Here is a 24,820-nt window from a genome sequence, read left to right as displayed (position 1 = left end):
TTGCTTTCAATCTGTCCTGATATGGAACTGTTTTTTCTCTCTCCACAGCTACTTTCTAACCAGTGCTTTGCCTCATTCTCCTTTAGTTCATGTTTCCAGTACGCTTTATCTCTCTTGTCACTATTCAGATGCCATTATCAACGTTCATTTCCCCCCTCCTCAACCAATACTATCACTTTCTTTCACATATATTAGATATTCACTTTGTTGTTCACTACTTTTCCCCCTTCCCTGCAATTTAAAACATGGCTATTTTTAAAATGATCCCTGCTCTCCACAGATGTTACCTAGCCTGAATATTTCCAGCATTTTTGGTGTTATATTAGCAACTTGCTAACAACCAGCACATAGTTTATTTGTCTCTCTCTCTCTCCTTACTACAGGAGGAATAACCAGGCCAGAATACCAAAGATAAATTATCTCCCAAACTAATCCCGTGGGGATTTTCTTTTTGAAAAATACATTCACAACCAAGGGTCACACAGAACCTGTTTCATTCCCATCTAAAAGTTGTCACCCCTGGCAGCCCAGCACTCACGAGGCACTGTGCCTGAATACTTGCCGAATACTTGCCCTCCTCCACCATAAATGAGGCTCGCACCAGGGTCTCTTCCATACCCCGCAACACTGCTCTCTCTCCCCATCCCCGCACTCGCAACAAGGGCCGAGTCCCCCTAGTCCTCACCTTTCACCCCACCAGCCATCACATACAAAAAGTAATCCTCCGTCAGTTTCGCCACCTCCAACGTGACCCCACCACTCGCCACATCTTCCCATCTCCCCCCATATCTGCCTTCCGCAAAGACCGCTCCCTCCATAACTCCCTTGTCAATTCTTCCCTTCCCTCTCGGTCCACCCCCTCCCCGGGCACTTTCCCTTGCAACCGCAAGAGATGCAACACTTGTCCCTTTACCTCCCCCCTCAACTCCGTTCAAGGACCCAAGCAATCGTTCCAGGTGCGACAGAGGTTTACCTGCATCTCTTCCAACCTCATCTATTGCGTCCGCTGCTCTAGATGTCAGCAGATCTATATCGGTGAGACCAAGCGGAGGTTGGGCGATCGTTTCGCCGAACACCTCCGCTCGGTCCGCAATAGCCAACCTGACCTCCCGGTGGCTCAGCACTTCAACTCCCCCTCCCATTCGGCCTCCGACCTCTCTGTCCTGGGTCTCCTCCATGGCCACAGCGAGCAGCACCGGAAATTGGAAGAACAGCACCTCATATTCCGTTTGGGGAGTCTGCACCCCGGGGGCATGAACATCGAATTCTCCCAATTTTGTTAGTCCTTGCTGTCTCCTACCCTTCCTCAGCCCCCCTGCTGTCTCCTCCCATCCCCCAGCCTTCGGGCTCCTCCTCCTTTTCCCTTTCTTGTCCCCACCCACCCCCGCCCCCGATCAGTCTGAAGAAGGGTTTCGGCCCGAAACGTTGCCTATTTCCTTCGCTCCATAGATGCGGCTGCACCCGCTGAGTTTCTCCAGCTTTTTTGTGTAACCTTCGATTCTCCAGCATCTGCAGTTCCCTCTTAAACACTTGCCGAGATCATGTCTGCAAAAGGAAAAAGAATCCTCACACTCTTCTCACTCAAGAGCTACACAATCACAACAGTCATCGTTTGAAGACACTGAACATGGTGGTGGTAATGGGAAGTTGGGTGGAGGTAAGAATGATTTCTCAGAATAGACACTTAACTGCAACCTTGCCTCCCCCCACTCATAATATACATTAACAAGGGTTACCAATCAGTTAACTTTGTTCCCCCCTTTTCGCCCCCTCCCCCAACTGCAGCCTGTTTTGCAGCATCTTCACATAATTTAGTTTTTATTTCAGATATCTAGCATTGGCATTTTTTTTAATTCTAACACCAATGGTGAAAAATCAGGGAGAGTGAAAAGACTACATTTGATAAACATTAATGTACAGAGCTGATTTTATTCAAATATGTTTTAGGTAACAACATATTTCATCCTCATTGAACAGTGTGTTAGGTAAAGATTCTACCTGTTGTGGAACAATACAAATAACAAAAGTTGTGTGTCAAGTGAAGTGCTTCAAAAGCACTGCACGGTGCAGAGAGTTGCTTCAGGCAATGAACTTACTTGCACAATTCTATATGATCTGCTGGACCTTTCAATGCAAAGGAGGACTTGGTGTTTTCCAGGTAATCTCTGCTTTTCTCACAATAAGCAAAGGCACAGCAATACTCTTAACACTATTTCTTCACCCAATGAGATTGAATGACCACGTTCCAATAGGGTTGGGGTATTCTCAAGCAGTAAAAGAGAAATTCCTACTGTTGTGGTTTGCAATTTAGTGAATGAAGATTACCACAGATAACAAGGTTTAATTTTGCAATTAGATCTCCATATCTTATTGTTGTGTATCTCACTTGAATGTTTACATCTATCTCCCCATCTCTAAAGTTTAGCTTAGAGAACTGCATGGAAACAGGCCCTTCGGCCCACCGAGTCCACGCCGACTAGTGATCCCAGTACACTAATTCCATTTCTACAGACTAGGGACAATTTTACAGAAGCCAATCAACCTACAAACCTGGACATCTTTGGAATGTGGTAGGAATCAGGAGCACTCAGAGCAAACCTATGCTGTGACAGAGAGAATGTACAAACTCCGTACAGACAAGCATCCATTGTCAGGATCCGACCAGTGTCCCTGGTACTGAATGGCAGCAACTCTGCATCTGTGCCACCCTCCCACTGAGTTAATAAGTAATTCTATATAAAATGACTTTGCAAAACAAACATTGTTTCTTTACATATTTACATATTAACACTGATCAGAAGACTGATATTTGGTTCTGAATTAAGTGCTGTTGTAGCAGTTGAACAGAAGGATGTTTGTGACACCACCCATGTGATGGAAGCTCATTACCCAGCTTGATGTAAATCAGTGTGGGGCTGGCAGAGTGCCATCAATCTGCCAGATGTAGACATTTTCATAATGTCAATTCTCAGTTAGAAAGGTTGGTGAGGATAAATTCATCAGCTAATTCACTTTGTTGGGAGCTCTTGTAACACATTTATGCAGAACATGGAAATGATGATTATTCAGGATTTCCCAGTGAGAGTTTGCATTAAGTAAAAGATCCTGACTTAGAGAGAATATCCACTATTTATTAAACAGCACAATAAACTGAATCAACTGAATCCATATCGCCACGTGATATTAACAGTAGAAAAGTGAGTTCAGTTTAATAACATTAGCATTGGAGTGATGTAGAGGATCTGTTGCAAGATTCATCCTTGACAATTTTGAGCGTTTTCACCACAAACTCAAACAAGGGATAATACAAATGTAAATTGGAAACATTCAACATATAGCAAGTGGAAAAAAAGCAAATGCAGTAGCAAAATGGTCAAGTTACTAGACTATAATTATCCAGATGCCCAAATTATTCATTAGCAGGTACATTTGAATCCCACCACAGGATTAACCAAGTGATTGTCGGTTTGTAATGAAAATAGGAGCCAGTAATAGTGATTCATAGACACTAATGGCTGATAAATCTGGCTCATGTATTTCAAGGAAGAAAACCTGCTATACATTGTCTAGATCAGACATCGGCCAAGATCGATCATTTTGGTAGATTCTCACCTGCTCTCTAAAATGGCTTAACAGACTTCAGAATAAGAATGGACACAAAATGTGACACTTTATTTAGGAAGACGTTAATCCATGGTACACCAATATTGTCAAAGGCAGACAATTAAATTCAGAGCATAATGTGTGTCTGTCGATATTCATCCATTCTCATCACACCATATCCCACAGCATTTATTTCCCTCCTCTTCCAGCTCATTCTTGTGAACTCATCATTTCAAGGAACTGGTTAGATATCTGGTTAATCAGTCAACAACTTTTGAAAGTCAACATTGGGGAAGTTTGAAATAATATCATTGCGTTAATCAGTGCCCATTATTTTATAATCAATTAATATTTTTAGCGGAGTTAGTAAAGTTACATTTCCTAATACCTGAATGAATGTCTACTAACAAAAACTGTGCATGTTAAGAAGGTAAAGGAATTTCTTCATATGTTATTTCAATATAAGGTTGCTTCATTGGTAGGCACCAATACTCATAATTAAAATAAAGGTAAAAAGTGTTCTGTACTATAACCTTTTCAACTATTTCCAAAAGGCTTATTATAAATTCTTTTGCTGAATGTGGAGGTCTAAATGGAAGATAAAAGGAATTAATTTGTTCTGCTAATGTCTTGTTGCCATGTGGCCCAAATATGGAGCTGTCATTACCTAGATAGGTAGGTTCACCACTATACAGAAATATTCTGGTATAATTGGTCTGTATTGGGCTCTTAAAAACAGCACCTAATTTTGACAGTGCATGATAAGTTCTCAACACAAATGCTGAACAGTCATAAGATTCAAACCATATTTTGGAGCCAGGATTAGGATCAGCTTGAACAGTCCATGTCTCGTAGTATATACCAGTTCTGTTGTCTTCCTTTACCCATTTGGCCATTTTGTTAAATATTTCACCTGGGTAAATAAGAGTTACATAACATATTAAAATAAAACTCTAACATGTATTCTTAACATTTATTCACTTTTTTAAATTTATTTATTTAGTTTTATTCACAGTAGCCTAAAGTCTCTCCAAGCAACCCTTAGAGATGTCCTAGAGGTTTGAGATCCTTGCCTCCCAAGAAAAGCTATCAGGGTGTTCCTGGGCCAGAATCTCAGCAACACACAACCTGAGGCCACACAATCACTGAAGACTCACGTCTTTAATATATTGAATATTCAGGAGGTATAGACAGAAAGGAAAAGGAGGTGGGGTGGTGTTGCTGGTTAGAGAGGAGATTAACGCAATAGAAAGGAAGGACAATAGCTTGGAGGATCTGGAATCGATATGAGTAGAGCTGCGAATCACTAAGGGGCAGAAAACGCTAGCGGGAGTTGTGCACAGGCCACCTAACAGTAGTAGTGGAGTTGGGGATGGCATCAAACAGGAAATTAGAAATACGTGCAACAAAGGTAAAACAGTTATAATGGGTGACTTCAATCTACACAGATTGGGTGAATCAAATTGGCAGGGGTGCTGAGGAAGAGGATTTCTTGGAATGTATGCGGGATAGTTTTCTAAACCAACATGTAGAGGAACCAACGAGAGAGCAGGCTATTCTAGATTGAGTATTGAGTAATGAGGAAGGGTTAGTTAGCAGTCTTGTTGTGCGTGGCCCCTTGGGCAAGAGTGACCATAATATGGTTGTGTTCTTCATTAGGATGGAGAGTGACATTGTTAATTCAGAAACAAGGGTCCTGAACTTAAAGAAAGGTATTCAAGAAGGAACTGCAGATGCTGGAAGATCGAAGGTACACAAAATTGCTGGAGAAACTCAGCGGGTGCAGCAGCATCTATGGAGCGAAGAAAATAGGCGACGTTTCGGGCCGAAACCGTTCTTCAGACTGATGGGGGGTGGGAGAAGAGAAGGAAGGAAAAGGGGGAGGAGGAGGAGCCCGAGGGCGGGGGGGATGGGAGGAGACAGCTCGAGGGTTAAGGAAGGGGAGGAGACAGCAAGGGCTAGCAAAATTGGGAGAATTCAACATTCGTGCCATCAGGATGCAAGCAGCCCAGGCGGAATATGAGGTGCTGTTCCTCCAATTTCCGGTGTTGCTCACTCTGGCAATGGAGGAGACCCAGGACAGAGAGGTCGGATTGAGATTGGGACGGGGAGTTGAAGTGCTGAGCCACCGGGAGTTCAGGTAGGTTATTGCGACTGAGCGGAGGTGTTCGGCGAAACGATCGCCCAACCGCCGCTTAGTCTCCCCGATGAAAATCAGCTGACATCTAGAGCAGCGGATGCAGTAGATGAGTTTGGAGGAGATACAGGTGAACCTTTGTCGCACCTGGAACGACTGCTTGGGACCTTGAATGGAGTCTAGGGGGGAGGTGAAGGGACAGGTGTTGCATTTCTTGTGGTTGCAACGGAAAGTGCCCGGGGCGGGGGTGGTACGGGAGGGAAGGGAAGAATTGAGAAGGGAGTTGCGGAGGGAGCGGTCTTTGCGGAAGGCAGACATGGGGGGAGATGGGAAGATGTGGCGAGTGGTGGGGTCACGTTGGAGGTGGCGGAAATGGCGGAGGATTATGTGTTGTATTTGCCGGCTGGTGGGGTGAAAGGTGAGGACCAGGGGGACTCTGCTCTTGTTGCGAGTGCGGGGATGGGGAGAGAGAGCAGTGTTACGGGGTATGGATGAGACCCTGGTGCGAGCCTCATCTATGGTGGCGGAGGGGAATCCCCGTTCCCTGAAGAACGAGGACATTTCCGATGCCCTGGTATGGAATGTCTCATCCTGGGAACAGATGCGGTGTAGGCGGAGGAATTGGGAGTAGGGGATGGAGTCTTTACAGGGGGCAGGGTGGGAAGACGTGTAATCCAGACAGCCATGAGAGTCAGTTGGTTTGTAGTGTATGTCGGTCAGAAGTCTGTCCCCTGTGATGGAGTGGTAAAGAAAGGTAACTTTGAGACGCGAATTGGCCAAGATAGACTGGCAATTGATTCTTAAAGGGTTGACGGTGGATGTGCAATGGAAGGCATTTAAAGACTGCATGGATGAACTACCACAGTTGTTCATCCCAGTTTGGCAAAATAATAAATCAGGGAAGGTAGTGCATCCGTGGATAACAAGAGAAATCAGGGATAGTATCTAAACAAAAGATGAAGCATACAAATTAGCCAGAAAAAGCAGCCTACCAGAGGACTGGGAGAGAGTCCAGCAGAGGAGGACAAAGGGCTTAATTAGGAAAGGGAAAATAGATTATGAAAGAAAACTGGCAGGGAACATAAAACTGGCAGGGACTGCAAAAGTTTTTATAGATATGTGAAGAGAAAAAGATTAGTTAAAACAAATGTAGGTCCCTTGTAGTCAGAAACAGATGAATTGATCATGGGAACAAAGATATGGCGGACCAATTGAATATCTACTTTCGTTCTGTCTTCACTAAGGAAGACATAAAAAATCTGCCGGAAATAGCAGGGGACCGGGGGTCAAATGAGATGGAGGAACTGTTAAATTCAGGATAGCCAGGAAGTGGTGTTAGGTAAATTGAATGGATTAAAGGCCGATAAATCCCCATAGCCAGATAGGCTGCACCCCAGAGTACTTAAGGAAGTAGCTGCAGAAATAGTGGATGCATTAGTGATAACTTTTCAAAACTCTTTAGATTCTGTAGTAGTTCCTGAGGATTGGAGGGTAGCTAATGTAACCACATGTTTTAAAAAGGGAGGGAGAGAAAAAACGGGGAATTACAGACCAGTTAGTCAAATAGCGGTAGTGGGGAAACTGCTGGAGTCAGTTATTAAAGATGGGATAGCAGCACATTTGGAAAGTGGTGAATTCATTGGGCAAAGTCAGCATGGATTTATGAAAGGTAAATCATGTCTGATGAATTTTATAGAATTTTTCGAGGATGTAACTAGTAGAGTGGATAAAGGAAAACCAGTGGATGTGTTATATCTGGACTTTCAGAAGGCTTTCGACAAGGTCCCACATAAGAGATTAGTATACAAACTTAAAGCACATGGTATTGGGGGTTCAGTATTGGTGTGGATAGAGAACTGGCTGGCAGACAGGAAGCAAAGAGTAGGAGTAAACGGGTCGTTTTCACAATGGCAGGCAGTGACTAGTGGGGTACTGCAAGGCTCAGTGCTGGGTACCCCAGCTATTTACAATATATATTAATGATTTGGACGAGGGAATTGAATGCAACATCTCCAAGTTTGCGGATGACATGAAGCTGGGGGGCAGCGTTAGCTGTGAGGAGGATGCTAGGAGGCTGCAAGGTGACTTGGATAGGCTGGGTGAGTGGGCAAATGCACGGCCGATGCAGTATAATGTGGATAAATGTGAGGTTATCCACTTTGGTGGCAAAAACAGGAAAGTAGACTATTATCTGAATGGTGGCCGATTAGGAAAGGGGGAGATGCAACGAGACCTGGGTGTCATGGTACACCAGTCATTGAAGGTGTGTATGCAGGTGCAGTAGATAGATAGATAGATCCTTTATTGTCATTCAGACCTTTCGGTCTGAACAAAATTATGTTGCCTGCAGTCATACACAGAATCAATAATAACAAAACATACAATAAACACAAATTAAACATCCACCACAGTGAGTTCACCAAGCACATCCTCACTGTGATGGAGGCAAAGTCTTAGTCTCCGTCTCTTCCCTCCTTGTTCTCCCTCTGCGCTGAGGCGATCGATCCAGGCCGAAGATGCCGCTCTCCAGTCCAGCGGACCTCCGTGGTGATGTCGCCGCCGCCGAAAGCCGGAACGCCGTCTCCGCTCCGAGACGGCCCGCCACAGCATCAGCTCCGGGCAGCCGCCCCAGCTCCAGGTCCCGCAGTCTCCGCTCCGCCCCAGCTCCGGGTCCCGCAGTCTCAGCTCCGAGCCCCGCTGCATCAGCTCCAGGCCGCCGCCGAAAGCCAGAACGCCGCACCAGCAAGTCGGGCCACCGCTGCCTTAGCCCCGAAGACGGCCAGCCTCTCGTTGGTAAGTCCTGGCTGGCTCTGCCTCCAGAGCCTCGGGGTCGGTCGCAGGTTGGAGGCCACCAGCTCCGCCATTAGGCCTCAGCGCAGACGGAGGCAGAGAAGGGGGATACGACACGAAAAAGTCGCATACCCCCGAAGGAAGAGACGGAGAACGTTTCACCCCCTCTAACAGAACCCAACAAACTAAAACTTAACCAAAACAAGACAAAAAATACAACAGAAAAAAGTAAAGACAGACGGACTGCAGGCGAGCCGCAGCTGTTAACAGCGCCGCCACTTCCGGACTTTCTTCACTGCCAGTAGGCAGTGAAGAAAGCGAATGGTATGTTAGGATTCATAGCAAAAGGATTTGAGTATAGGAGCAGGGAGGTTCTACTGCAGTTGTACAGGGTCTTGGTGAGACCACACCTGGAGTATTGCGTACAGTTTTGGTCTCCTAACCTGAGAAAATACATTCTTGCCATAGAGGGAGTACAGAGAAGGCTCACCAGACTGATTCCTGGGATGTCAGGACTTTCATATGAAGAAAGACTGGATAGACTCGGCTTGTACTCGCTAGAATTTAGAAGATTCAGGGGGGATCTTATAGAAACCTACAAAATTCTTAAGGGGTTGGACAGGCTAGATGCAGGAAGATTGTTCCCGATGTTGGGGAAGTCCAGAACAAGGGGTCACAGTTTAAGGATAAGGGAGAAATCTTTTAGGACCGAGATGAGAAAAACATTTTTCACACAGAGAGTGGTGAATCTCTGGAATTCTCTGCCACAGAAGGTAGTTGAGGCCAGTTAATTGGCTATATTTAAGAGGAAGTTAGATGTGGCCCTTGTGGCTAAAGGGATCAGGGGGTATGGAGAGAAGGCAGGTACAGGATACTGAGTTGGATGATCAGCCATGATCATATTGAATGGCGGTGCAGGCTCGAAGGGCCTACTGCTGCACCTATTTTCTATGTTTCTATGTTTCATGGATGGATTGGTGGGGACAGCTCGCTTGGTGCTCCACATCCATCACAGGAGAGTGTGGAGGGGCAAGAGCACGGACTGCAAGTTGAATACGCAAAGAAAATAATGGGTCAAGCTGCTTCATGGTGTTTCGAGTAAAATGTAAATCTTATTGCAATGCTGAGCAAAACACAAAATAATGTAATAGTCTTTCTCCGACTCAATCACAGCAAAGGGCTGTGTGGCCCATTTATTCTGCACTGATCATCAATTCCCATTTACACTGACCCATTGCCAATCCCATTGTAATCTCCCATATTCCTATTCATTTCCCCCAGCTGCTATCAATCACCTACTCTCTAGCAACAATTTATACTGTCCAATTAATCTACCAACTTTGGCTTAGGTTTATGGGAGCAAACTGGAGCACCCAGAGGTTCACCCAATTACGAGAACATACAAACTCCAGACAGGATTGGAGGTCAGGATTACACTGGAGCTTTGAGGCAGCAATGCTACTGGCTGTGTTATTGTGCCACTTGTACGGGCATATAAGACAAGAAGATGGACCTACTTCATTGAAAGTTACCTAACTAAATGTATTCAGTGTTAATCTATTCACTGTGTCGTATATCACATGGAGGTTATTTCACGCTCCATGTCTCTCATTAATGTAACATTAATTCTGCAATTTTCACCGTAGAACAAATTCAATAGAGTACATTTGGACATGTTTCCACCCCTCCCCCCTCCTTAAAAAAGGCGCCATAAATTCATTGTCTTTTTGCAGCAGTCATTTGAAACAGAATTACCTACCATTGCTTCTAGTTCGTGTTCTAATGTTATGTCGGCTGAAGGCAGTGAGAAGGTTTAGGGATGACTACACAAATATATAGGAGTGTGCTTGTTGATGTTCTAGTCTTGGGAGTGAACGATGTCTAGCACAATCTTCGAGTTGTTCCCAAGCCTTGATCGTCCCATAGCTGCAACCACAGGGATGGTGAGAGTGGGGCTGTGGTAGGGGGAATGTCAAGGGGCATGGAACTAGCTATTTAAACCTTAAACCACTATTTTGAGTCCAGTCTGTAACAGGGCTGTTTTACTGGCTCTGGTCTCGTCCCTCTATGAATATGTTCATAAATTATAGGCGCAGAATGCGGCCATTTGGATCATCAAGTCTACTCTGCCATTCAATCATGGCTGATCTACCTTCCCCTCTCAACCCCATTCTCCTGCCTTCTCCCTAAAACCCCTGACACAATTACTAATTAAGAATCTGTCAATCTCTGCCTTAAAAACATCCATTGACTTGGCCTCCAAAGCTGTCTGTGGCAATACCTCAGGGCTCTCGCTTAACTTTTTTTCCCTGTTGCCAGCCGGGCAACCTTGGCAGCTTTTTTGGTTGCCAAATGACAGTTTAGGTGGTCATTCAAGATAGCTTGCATGACGCGTGCTCGGACGAAGTGAGTAGTTACCAGTCGGAATTATGCTCAATGAAGCATTCTCATATTATTTCTGCTTCAATAATTCATTTTTAAATGATAAAAACGAACCTGCCTCCACCACCTTCACTGGAAGCTCATTCCACACAGCCACCACTCTGAGTAAAGAAGTTCCCCCTCATGCTACCCCTAAACTTCTGTCCCTTAATTCTCAAGTCATGTCCCCTTGTTTGCATCTTCCCTCCTCTCAGTGGGAAAAGCTAATCCACGTCAACTCTATGTCTATCCCTCTCATCATTTTAAAGACCTCTATCAAGTCCCCCCTTAACCTTCTGCGCTCCAAAGAATAAAGCCCTAACTTGTTCAACCTTTCTCTGTAACTTAGTTGCTGAAACCCAGGCAACATTCTAGTAAATCTCCTCTGTACTCTCTCTATTTTGTTGACATCCTTCCTATAATTAGGCGACCAAAATTGTACCCCATACTCCAGAATTGGCCTCACCAATGCCTTGTACAATTTTAACATTACATCTCAACTTCTATACTCAATGCTCTGATGTATAAAGGCCAGAACACCAAAAGCTTTCTTTACCACCCTATCTACATGAGATTCCACTTTCAGGGAACTGTGCACCATTATTCCCAGATCCCTCTGTTCACCTGCATTCTTCAATTCCCTACCATTTACCATGTACGGCCTAGTTTGATTTGTCCTGCCAAGATGTAGCACCTCACACTTATCAGCATTAAACTCCATCTGCCATCTTTCAGTCCACTCTTCCAACTGGCATAAATCTCTCTGTACACTTTGAAAATCTACTTCATTATCCACAACCCCTCCTATCTTAGTATCATCTGCATACTTAATATTCCAATTTACCACACCATCATCCAGATCATTGATGTACATGACAAACAACAGTGGACCCAACACAGATCCCTGTGGCACCCCACTCGTCACTGGCCTCCAACCTGACAAATAACCATCTACCATTACTCTCTGACATCTCCCATTCAGCCACTGTTGAATCCATCTTGCTACTCCACCATTAATACCCAACCATTGAACCTTCTTAACCAACCTTCCATGAGGAACCTTGTCAAAGGCCTTACTAAAGTCCATATATACAACATCCACTGCTTTACACTCATCAATTTCCCGAGTAACCTTTTCAAAAAATTCAAGAAGATTAGTCAAACATGACCTTCCACAAATCCATGTTAACTGTTCCTAATCAGACCCTGTTTATCCAGATGCTTATATATATTATCTCTAAGTATCCTTTCCATTAATTTGCCCACCACTGACCTCAAACTAACAGGTCTATAATTGCTAGGTTTACTCTTGGACCCCTTTTTAAACAATGGAACAACATGCGCAGTATGCCAATCCTCCGGCACTATTCCCATTTCTAATGACATTTGAAATATTTCTGTCATAGCCCCTGCTATTTCTACACTGACTTCCCTCAATGTCCTAGGGAATATCCTGTCCAGACCTGGAGACTTATCCACTTTTATAATATAGCTGTAGAAACCCTTTGGATTTACTTTCACCTTACTTGCCAAAGCAACCTCATATCTTCTTTTAGCTTTTCTAATTTCTTTCTTGAGATTCTTTTTACATTCTTTATACTCCTCAAGCACCTCATTTACTCCATGCTGCCTATAATTATTGTAGATCTCCCTTTTTTTCCGAACCAAGTGTCCAATTTCCCTTGAAAACCATGGCTCTTTCCTATTTTTACTATTTCCTTTCAACCGAACAGGGACATAAAGATTCTGTACTCTTAAAATTTCACCTTTAAATGTACTCCATTTCTCTTCCACATCTTTCCCATAAAACAAAATGTCCCAATTTACTCCTTTTAAATCCTTTCGCATCTCCTCAAAGTTAGCCTTTCTCCAATCAAAAATCTCAACCCTAGGTCCAGTTCTGCCCCTCTCCATAATTATATTGAAACTAATGGTATTGTGATCACTGGTCCCGAACTGTTCCCCAACGCATACCTCTGCCACCTGACCCGTCTCATTTCCTAACAGGAGGTCCAGCACCGCCCCTTCTCTAGTAGGTACTTCTATGTATTGCTGCAAAAAAACTATCCTGCACACATTTTACAAACTCCAACCCATCCAGCCCATTTACAGAATGTGTTTCCCAGTCTATGTGTGGAAAATTGAAATCTCCCACAATCACTACCTTGTGCTTACTACTAATATCTGCAATCTCCTTACATATTTGCTCTTCCAATTCTCGCTCCCCATTTGGCAGTCTATAATACACCCCTATAAGTGTTGCTACCCCTTTCCCATTTCTCAGTTCCACCCAAATAGCCTCCCTAGACGAGCCCTCTAATCTATCCTGCCAAAGCACTGCTGTAATATCTTCCCTGATAAGCAATGCAACACCTCCACCTCTTGCCCCTCCAATTCTATCACACCTGAAGCAACGAAATCCTGGAATATTTAGTTTCCAATCACAGCCCTCCTGCAACCATGTTTCACTGATCGCCACAACATCATACTTCCAGGTGTCAATCCAGGCTCTAAGTTCATCCACCTTTCTTACAATGCTCCTAGCATTAAAATATACACATTTAAGAAACCCACCCTCTCTTATTCTCTGTTTATTGTCTTTTTCTTCTCTCTCCCCTACATTTTGGGTCAGAGTTCCCAAATTGAGCTAGCTTAACCAATTTGAGTCCCTCCCCCCAACCATACTAGTTTAAAGTCTCCCCAGTAGCCTTTGCAAATGTCCCCGCCAGGATATTGGTCCCCCTCGAGTTCAAGTGCAACCCGTCCTTTCTGTACAGGTCGCACCTTCCCCAAAAGAGGTCCCAATGATCCAGAAACTTGAATCCATACCTACTGCACCAGTCCCTCATCCACTCATTTATCCTCCACTTCGCTCCATTTCTACTCTCACTGTCGCGTGGCACAGGCAGTAATCCTGAGATTGTTACCTTTGCAGTCCTTCTCCTTAACTCTCTACCTAATTCCCTAAATTCTTCTTTCAGGACCTCTTCTCTTTTTTTACCTATGTCGTTGGTACCTATATGCACCACAACCTCAGGCTCCTCTCCCTCCCATTTCAGGATTTCTTGGACCCGTTCAGACACATCCCTGACCCTGGCACCAGGGAGGCAAACTACCATCCGGGACTCCTGTCTGCGTCCACCGAATCGCCTATCCGACCCCCTGACTATAGAGTCCCCTATTACAATAAATAATTTGGCTAAGAGTTGAGATTTTGCACAAGACTCCAGACTCAACAGCAAAGCCATCCATTCTCTGCCTATACTTTACACTTTAGCTATTTTCTTAAGCATACGGTGTACAAGGTAACTAACCCGAGTTTCTGTCCTTGGTAATACAGAGAAGGGCAGGAAAAATGCAAAGGCTGATTGCCGTATTTCAGCTACCACTGATCCCATCGGCAAGTCTACTTTCATGGTCTACATCATTTGCATGCTCAAAATTGGAAAGCCACCCGTCGGATAAACTACTTCTGCACAAACAATCCCATTGCAAGCAGATCAATACAAACTGTACATTTCTAATTTAGCACATAATGAGCTCAACTGCAAATCTTTACTCATTAAGTTCCTATGCAAGGCTGGTTTCATAATTAAAAAGCCAACTTATGACAACATTGCATTTCACCATTATTGTTCTTCACTATCAAAAATTCAAAAGAATAATAAAAGATTCAAGATTCAAGATTTCCCTCTTAGCAAGTCATCTTAGATTCTCTCTGTAACATATTTGCCATCAGCAGCAGAGATATGTGGAGGAACGAGGATGTTTGATGGATATGTGAAGGGGAATAGGTTACAGGGAAACAAGTGAGAAAATGGAACTGATGAGTTTTCAGACTCACTAGCCTCCTGTATTTTGAGAAAATAATTGTATTGGATTTTAAACATTTTCAAGAAACATAACACATTTTGATTCATGTTAACATACTCTTATATTTCATCCTTTCCCATTTAATGCAGTGGAAGTTCATTCCTGGACAACCAATTGATCCTTGTGCACTTACCAGATACTTCAGAAACTTTCACCAAGGATCCATTTTCTTTCCAATGTAGGTCATCTATTCCCTCAAAGAAACAGGCGGCTCCTTGATTGCACCAGAAAGGAGCAGCTATGCCGGGTCGAAGATGTGGAAAAGTGCAGTTTCCAAGTTGAAAGAGTTCATACCACTCCATGGTGTAGTTTTTACCTGTCAAGGTGCTCCTGAAGCCAATAGCATCATGCATAATATGCTGTGAAGAGTGTAAAAACTGATAAGGTGCAAGAAATGACCTATGTTTTAAAGTTAACCCCAAATATAATCCACATATACTTTAACTTTTGACAAGGTTTCCTTATCCACTTCATTAAAGGTGAATAATTTACACAAAATTGAATTTTTTTAATGGAACTTTTATAATTCAAAAAAATAAAAAGGCAATGTGTGTCACTAACTTCCTCATCCAACCTCCTGGTAAAGTTAAAAATTCAAATATTACTTTAGAATTTAGAGATAAAGAATGGAAGCAGGCCCTTCGGCCAACCGAGTCCGTGCCGATCAGCGATCACCGCTTACACACATGCTATCCTACACAGGATCAATTTACAAATTTGGGAGGAAACCAGAGCAACATTGGCCATTGTCCTACCAAATGTTTCTTATCCATGTAACTAAATGTTGTGATTGTCCCAGCCTCGACCAGCTCCTCTGGCACCTCATTCGATCCATCTACTACCCAGTGTGGAAAGCTTGTCCCTCTGATCCCCTTTAAATCTCCTCTAACCTTAAACCTATGCCCTTGAGTTTTAAACTTCCCCTACCCTGGGAATAAGGCAATCTACCCTACATGCCCATTAACTTTGTAAATCTCTCTAATATCACCCTTAACTAACTTTCGCTCCAAGAAGAAACAATTCCCATCTATTCAATAACAAGTCCTCCAGTCTAGGTAACATTCCTGCAAATGATGAGCAAAGAGGTCCTTCTGCAGTTGTACTGAGCCCTTGTGAGACCACACCTGGAGTATTGTGTACAGTTTTGGTCCCCTAATTTGAGGAAGGACATTCTTGCTATTGAGAGAGTGCAGCGTAGGTTTACAAGGTTAATTCCTGGGATGGCGGGACTGCCATATGCTGAGAGAATGGAGCGGTTGGGCTTGTACACTCTGGAGTTTAGAAGGATGAGAGGTAATCTCACTGAAACATATAAGATTGTTAAGGGTTTGGACACGCTAAAGGCAGGAAACATGTTCCCGATGTTGGGGGAGCCAGGGGCAACAGTTCAAGAATAAGGAGTAAGCCATTTAAAACGGAGACGATGAAACACTTTTTCTCACAGAGAGTGGAGATTCTGTGGAATTCTCTGCCTCAGAGGGCGGTGGAAGGGGGTTGTCTGGATGCTTTCGAGAGAGAGCTAGATAAGGCTCTTAAAATAGCAGAGTCAGGGGATATGGGGAGAAGGCAGGAACGGGGTACTGATTGGGGATGATCAGCCATGATCACATTGAATGGTGATGCTGGCTCGAATGCCCTATTCCTGCTGTCTACTGTCTAAATTGTCTACTGTCTAAATCTTCTTTGCACCCTCTCTAGCTTAATGACATATTTCCTATAACATGGTGACCAGAACTGCCACAATATTCCAATGACTTAAAAGTGGAAACTAACCAATAGTTCGTACAACTATAATATGACATCTGAACTCCTATACTTTGCCTCAACCAATGAAGGCAAGCAAACCATGTGCTGTCTTTACCACTCTGTCTACCTATGTAGCCTCTTTGATGGAACTATATATGTACAGTGCCCTCCATAATGTTTGGGACAAAGACACATCATTTATTTATTTGTCCCTGCCTCCACAATTTGAGATTTGTAATAGAAACAAATCACATGTGGTTAAAGTGCACATGGTCAGATTGTATTAAAGGGTATTTTTATACATTTTGGTTTCACCATGTGGAAATTACAGCTGTGTTTATATATGGACCCCCAGTTCAGAGCACCATAATGTTTCAGACACATAGCTTCACAGGTGTTTGTAAATGCTCAGATGTGTTTAATTGCCTCTTTCACGCAGGTATAAGAGAGCTCTCAGCACCTAGTCTTTCCTCCAGTCTTTCCGTCACCTTTGGAAACTTTTAATGCTGTTTATCAACATGAGGACCTAAGTTGTGCCATTGAAATCAAAGAAGCCATTATGAGTGAGGAACAAGAATACAACTATTAGAGACATCAGCCAAACCTTAGCCTTACCAAAATCAACTGAATAGAAATACAGATGCTACACTGCAAGATGCAAACCACTAGTTAGCCGCAAAAATAGGATGGTCAGGTTACAGTTTGCCAAGAATTACTTAAAAGAGCATCCACAGTTCTGGAAAACAGTCTTGCGGACAGATAAGACAAAGATTAACATATCAGAGTGATGGCAAGGGCAAAGTATGGAAGAAAGAAGGAATTGCCCAAGATCCAAAGCATACCACCTCATCTGTGAAACACGGTGGTGGGGGTGTTAAGGCCTTCATGTATGGCTGCTGAAGGTACTGGCTCACTTATCTTCATTGATGATACAACTGTTGATGGTAGTAGCATAATGAATTCTGAAGTGTATAGACACAGCATATCGGCTCAAGTTCAAACAAATGCCTCAAAACTCATTGGCTGGCGGTTCATTCTACAGCAAGACAATGATCCCAAACATACTGCTAAAGCAACAAATGAGTTTTTCAAAGCTAAAAAATGGCCAGTTCTTGTGTGGTCAAGTCAATCACCCGATCTGAACCCAATTGAGCATGCCTTTTATATGCTGAAGAGAAAACTGAAGGGCACTAGCCCTCAAAACATTCATAAGCTGAAGATGGCTGTAATACAGGCCTAGCAGAGCATCACCAGAGAAGACACCCAGCAACTGGTGATGTCCATGAATCGCAGACTTCAAGCAGTCATTGCATGCAAAGGATATGCAACAAAGTACTAAACATGACTACTTTCATTTACATGACATTGCTGTGTCCCAAACATTATGGTGCCCTGAAATGGGGGCACTATGTATAAACACTGCTGTAATTTCTACATGGTGAAACCAAAATGTATGAAAATGGCCTTTATTAAAATCTGACAATGTGCACTTTAACCACATATGATTTTTTTTTTCTATTACAAATCTCAAATTGTGGAGTACAGAGGCAAATAAATAAATGTTACCAAAAAAAGCACTCAGCAGCAATTTCTGTGGCACAAAACTGTTTATAGGTCTCCAATCTGAAAAGCAACCTCCCACTACCACCCTCTGATCCTACCACCAAGCCAATTCAGTCTGCAAATTGCAATCTCAGCCTGAATACCATGTAATCTAACCTTCTGAATTAGCCTACCATGCAAGACCTTGTCAAAGGCCATGCTAAGGTCTACATAGACTGTCTGAAGAAGGGTCTTGACCAGAAATGTCACCTATTCCTTTTCTCCAGAGATGCTGTTTGACCCGCTGAGTTACTCCAGCTTTTTGATTCTGTCCATTAAGACATTATCCTCTGTCCTATCGTTACTTGTTTTGGTCATCTCATCAAGAAATTTAAATGTGAAATAAAACATACTTTTCCTGACAGAAACAATTATATTTTAGGCCTATTGGAAACAAGACATGCGAGGAGTTTAATGCATTTTCGCATCGTAATAGCAAGAAAGAGAAAATAAAATAGTAGGAAAGCCTTGCTACAATAGTACAGGAAACAGATGAGATCACACCTGCAGAAAAAGAAAACTGACAGATTTCTTGTCGTAAAGAAGAATTAATAATTCAAAACACTCACAAAATGTCCCAGAAGATCTCCATATTTGAACTTCCAGACTGGAGTCTGAAGCCGATAAACTTCAATGTGATCCTGGTCTTTCAGTTGAGGTATCTCCCCATTAGGAGAGCCTGTAGGGCAGAAGGGATATTTGGGCTGACAGAATGGATCAGGAGTGGGCCGATGATCGTAGCGTCTGAAAAGAACAGAATGCCATCAAATACTATGGTGAAATTAGCAAAGAAGAGAAACCATTCCACAAATTTATACAAGAAATTAACGGTTGCCCGGGTGCCAATGGCCACCAAAAGTCCCGCCGGAAAACCGAAAAGCCGTGTCATTTTGCCCGGCTTGGCTCCCCTCTCTATCTCTCTCTCTCTCTGTCACTCTCCGTCTCCGCCCACCATCCGTGTCCGGGCCGAGAGTTTTCCCACTCCGGCCGCTCCTCACCTGCCGGCACGGCTGGCCGCCTTGCACATGCGCACTGCACATCCTCCCCCTGCACATGCGCACAACCATGGCCAGCACATCATCCAGAGCCCCGGCCGCAGGGGGGGGGCAAATTCCACCCGCCAATCAGCTACGGAAGTCCCGATGAGGTCGAGACACGGCCTAGGCACCATTTTTTTGGGGGGGACTTCCGGGTGGAATGTTCAGGGCACTCTCATAATTTTGTCCGGATTAAAGAAGGTGCCGGAAAATTTGTGGCGGCCCATCTGAAACATTAATACTTTCCCTCTCCACAAATAACTTTCCAGAATTGTATATTATTGTGCGAGTGAATTCCTTCCAAGTCTTTTTCTGCTCCCTTTTGCCAAAACATCTTGTATTGTACTTTCACTCCAATAAACTTCCATAGTGCTTGAAAAAAAAAAATAAAATAAAATACCGAGTTGGATGATCACCCATGATCATATTGAATGGCGGTGCAGGCTCGAAGGGCCGAATGGCTTACTCCTGCACTTATTTTCTATGTTTCTATGTATGATCAGCGACTGCCAAGTGTAACTCATGTGGATCATGCATTGTAAGGTTTATATGTTGAATCAGTTGCATTGCTCATTGTATGAGATCAGCAATACAGATCCTGCATTCAGATGGAGCTGGCTTTGTTTGACATTCATTTATATCCATGATCTGCAGCTTTATAAATGAGCACATGCTCAAGATTATCCATTAGTGTCTTGGTTTTAACATTCAAGCAATTTGTTACAGCAGCCTATTTATTCAAATTGTCCAGTGTATGAAACTGCTTGACTAAAATCGGTGGTGAAAATACTGCCATGGTGGGCTATTGCAGTGTGATCTTTTTAATTTGTGGTCGTATCGTGTGTTTAATATTGGTCAGGATTAATTAACTAGGCTAAATTAAACGCTTTATAAAGCACTGGCTATTAACCTGAATGGAGGAACTGCAAATGCTTGTTTAAACCGAAGATGGACACAAAAAGCTGGAGTAATTCAGCAGGACAGGCAGCATCTCGGGAGAGAAGGAATGGGTGACGTTTTAGGTCAGGACCGCTCCTCAGACCAGTCTCGCTGAGTTACTGTCCCGCTGAGTTACACTAGCGTTTTGTGTCTAGCTTCTGGATATTAACCTGTTATTTTGGTATTATCCCAACATTCTGTGATGGGAATAAATCTCTTGCTTGGAGACCAGCTCTCTACCAGTTTTTGAATCAGGGTAGATTTTAATTTTGGGTGTAACCGCATTTTGGACTCTGTAGCCCTGTATCAGCTGTTGTGGAATTTAAAAATTAAATATTTAAACCGAGAAAATAAAGGAAGAATAAGGATTTAGTGCATTACCACAGAAAACTATTTATTTCACTTTTCTCAGTAGAGGTTATTTAGTTATCCAATCCCTGACTTTTATCCTTGTCTACCAGAAACGTCACCTATTCCTTCGCTCCATAGATGCTGCCTCACTCGCTGAGTTTCTCCAGCATTTTTGTCTACCACAAAAGATAATCCCCTGACATTTTCGCCACCTCCAATGGGATCCCACCACTGGCCACATCTTCCCACCCAAACCACCCCCTCTCCTGGCACTTTCCCTTGCAACCGCAGGAAATGCTACACTTGTCGCTTTACCTTCCGGGTTGACTCCATCCAAGGACTGAAGCAGTCTTTCCAGGTGCGGCAGAGGTTCACCTGCACCTCCTCCAACCTCATCTATTGCATCCGCTGCTCTAGGTGTCAGCTGCTCCACATTGGTGAGACCAAGTGTAGGCTTGGCGATCGCTTCGCCCAACACCTCCTCTCGGTTTGCAATAACCAACCTGATCTCCCGGTGGCTCAGCGCTTCAACTCCCCCTCCCATTCCGAATCCGATCTTTCTTTCCTGGGCCTCCTCCATGGCCTGAGTGAGGCCCACCATCAATTGGAGGAGCAGCACCTCATATTTTGCTTGGGTAGTTTACACCCCAGCGGTATGAACATTGACTACTCCAATTTCAGGTAGTCCCTGCTTTCTCCTTCATTCCCCTCCCCTTCCCAGCTCTCCCTGCTTTCTCCTTCATTCCCCTCCCCTTCCCAGCTCTCCCACAGCCCACTTTCTCCACCTCTTCCTTTCTTCTACCTTCCCCCACCCCACCCCCACATCAGTCTGAAGAAGGGTCTTGACCCGAAAAGTCGCCTATTTCCTGTGCTCCATAGATGTTGCCTCACCTATAGGTGAGGCAACCAGACAACAGGTGCAGGAGTAGGCCATTCTGCTCTTCGAGCCAGCATCGCCAATCAATGTGATCATGGTTGATCATCCCCAATCAGTACCCCGTTCCTGCCTTCTCCCCCTTTAAGAGCCCTATCTAGCTCTCTCTTGAAAGTATCCAGAGAAACTGAGGCAGGGAATTCCAGACTCACAACTCTCTGTGTGAAAATTTCCTCATCTCCGTTCTAAATTGCTTACCCTTTATTCTTAAACTGTGGCCCCTGGTTCTGGTCTCCCCCAACATCGAGAGCATGTTTCCTGCCTCTAGCGTGTCCAAACCCTTAATAATCTTGTATGTTTCTATAAGATCCCCTCTCATTCTTCTAAATTCCAGAGTGTACAAGCCCAGCTGCTCCATTCTCTCATCATATGACAGTCCCGCCATCCTGGGAATTAACCTTGTAAACCTACGCTGCACTCCTCAATAGCAAGAATGTCTTTCCTCAAATTAGGGGACCAAAACTGCACACAATACTCCAGGTGTGGTCTCACACCTCCTGTGCATCTGCAGAAGGGCCTCTTTGCTCCTATACTCAATTACTCTTGTTATGAAGGCCAACATGCCATTCACTTTCTTCACTGCCTGCTGTATCTGCATGCTTACTTTCAGTGACTGATGAACAAGGACCCCCAGATCCTGTTGTACTTCCCCTTTTACCAACTTGACACCATTTAGATAATAATCTGCCTTCCTGTTTTTGCTACCAAAGTGGATAACCTCACATTTATCCACATTAAACTGCATCTGCCATGCATCTTCCCACTCACCCAACCTGGCCAAGTCACTCTGCATTCTCATAGCATTCTCCTCACAGTTCACACTGCCACCCAGCAATTAAAGTCGGGTAGCTCATGCAGAAACAATACTTCACAACATTGAGTAGGCCGGCTTCAATTTTACTTAAGAGATTTGCATGAGCGGGTCCCAACCGTGGTATCCATCACAGGTAGACTCATCTTCATGTCATGTTTCGAGAAGCAAAGAACATAATCTCACAATGAGATCAGTCATTTAGGACCGAGATTAGGAGAAATATCTCTGTGCTGAGGACTGTGTCTAAAATTCTCCCTCTGAAAAGCTTGAATGTTCAACCATTGAGCAGAAAGTTCCTTGGAAATTTGGTGGAAAATAGGCTTAAGACACAGGATCAGGCAAGATCATAGTGAACAACAGAGCTTTGTCCATCTCTTGTTTCTATTTCTAACATCTTTATGCTTGTACCTTCTGAAGAGTCCACCCGGGACTATACTGGAAGTTGGACAATTTTTACATTTATCAAGCCAATTAACCTACAAACCTGTACGCCTTTCGAGTGTGGGAGGAAACCGAAGATCTCGGAGAAAACCCACGCAGATCACGGGGAGAATGTACAAACTCCATACACACAGCACCCGTAGTCGGGATCGAACCCTGTGCCCGTGACCGTGCTCAAACTCAACATACACAAATCCATTGAAGTCAGTCATTTCAAATCCGGCACTAACATAGATTATTAAGTAAAATACAGCACTAATGCAATTTTATATTTTAATATATCAGGAAAAGGCCCTCGTCTAACTTAACTTTGCCCAAATAAGTGTAGAAATTAAAAAAAAGGTTGGAATCACTCAGCTAGTCAGATAGTGTCTGTGGAAAGAGAAAGAGTTAATGTTTCAAGTCCAGAACCCTTCACTTGGATAAAGAATCAAGAAAATGAAACATCAATTGTTTCTCCTTGTACAAAATGCCACCTACCTCGCTGAGTGTGCTCTCGGTCCTAAAGGTCTTGACCCAAAACATCACCCATTCCTTCTCTCCAGAGATGCTACCTGTCCCGTTGAGTTACCCCAGCATTTTGTGTCTATCTGCGCTGAATTTTCTTTTTTAATTTTCATTTTTTTAATTTTACATTTATAGTATAAGCAGTTTAAAAAAAAATTCACATATTAAAAAAAACAAATGGAAAATTATCGCTCACAACTCAAGCACCCAATAATTCCCTTGATCTGAGTCAAAAGGCCCAAATCAAATGAAAATTTGTTTGCATGTTGCTGTAGACGAGAGGATAAAGGCTTTCAGAATCAAATAAAATGCAAAGGTGCCATCTTTCCTTGTGACCATTAACTACATGCAGTATATAAATTGTGACCGTTTATGATCATTTGATCACGTGTGCATCATTGTAGAGACATCTACTTTGCCTTGTTTCCCCCTCTGCAAGTTGCTACATTAACAAATGTTTGTATGGATTTTTGCATGACTTTTTTTTACAAGTAACGTATATTTTTTGAAATATGTAGAAGTGTACACATCTTACAATGTATAATCGAGTAGCATGGTAGTTGTTGATGTTATCTGAGTAACATGCGCTACGTCTTGGCCCCAGTTTCTCCTTTTTGGGAACTGAATTTGAAAACCAAAAATTCAGTACATGCATTTAGTTGAATGCATGAAACGGAATATTAAAAAATAAACCTCTCTACCTAAGAGAGTATTTGTATCAGCGTTGGGCCCACACCAAAGATGAATTGTTGTTATTGACGTTTCAGTCCTGTTGGCCCGGCCAAGTCTTATCTTTCAGCCAATTAAAATACTTTCTGGACTTTGGTGAGAGTTTTCCGCGAGAGTGTAAACACAAGCTTATGCAAAACAAGTCGTGGGTTTATTTTAAATGCATTGCTGGTGCAGGCTTGAGGAAACACTTCCGCTCGGTTCAACACCAATGCTGGGAGTGGGACACACTCTGTGCGAAGCAGCTCACCTGTAAGGGACCGGCCACGTCTGCTGCTTGTCTGCTCGGGAGACTTGCAGCAGCCGCAGCAGCAGCCAGAGGCAGATGAAGCCCCGCAGCTCGCTGCCCATCCTGCAGCCCCCGACACCGGGCTCGCCGCTGGTTCCTCCTTCCCAGCCGGAGTCACATGAATCGCTTCCTGAGCCGCGAACTCCTCTCTGAACTATCAGCTCCTCTGACCCAGTCCCGGCTCACAAACAGGCAGCGAGGCTGCAGCTAGATTAAAACAAAAAGAATCTGCAAACGGAAATAACGTTTATGCAATTCTGCAATCTGCAAACGGAAATAAAGTTTATGCAATTCTAAATCCCTCCACAGTACAAATGCAAATATTTAATTATATCACCGTGCATTCAGTCGGATATTTGTTTCCCTGGTTTAGGGCACCAGGCTGTTTCATGGGCGAGGGGCTCATGCTCATCAGCAGTTACATACGAATAAATAGCGTGTGAGTGCAGAAAAAGAACAATACGTGACCTACTGGAACTCTTAAAAAAACACAATTATGAGAGTAAATGTATTTTAGCCTGTTAGATAAGACATTTGAAACCATAGCTTGCCAAGAGGGAGAATAGGCCGAAGTCAGCATGGTTTTGTTAAAGGGAGATTTTGCCTG

General features: G+C 43.6%; 1 protein-coding gene across 1 annotated transcript; it reads right to left on the bottom strand.

Moving 5' to 3' along the window:
• Positions 1-1,909: 1,909 nt before the first annotated feature.
• On the bottom strand, positions 1,910-24,389 carry cln5 (CLN5 intracellular trafficking protein). The gene is made up of 4 exons (XM_055636742.1): positions 24,175-24,389; positions 18,742-18,916; positions 14,958-15,183; positions 1,910-4,516 (listed from the first exon to the last, which is right to left on the bottom strand). Exons 1-4 carry the CDS (start codon positions 24,273-24,275, stop codon positions 4,026-4,028), a joined length of 993 nt encoding a protein of 330 aa, XP_055492717.1. The 5' UTR covers positions 24,276-24,389; the 3' UTR covers positions 1,910-4,025.
• Between the last annotated feature and the right edge of the window lie 431 nt (positions 24,390-24,820).

The sequence above is a fragment of the Leucoraja erinacea genome, chromosome 6 (assembly GCF_028641065.1).
Source record: "Leucoraja erinacea ecotype New England chromosome 6, Leri_hhj_1, whole genome shotgun sequence".
NCBI lineage: Eukaryota > Metazoa > Chordata > Chondrichthyes > Rajiformes > Rajidae > Leucoraja > Leucoraja erinaceus.
The sequence above is the reverse complement of the archived record's forward strand: the minus strand, read 5'-3'. Positions and strand labels throughout refer to the sequence as shown.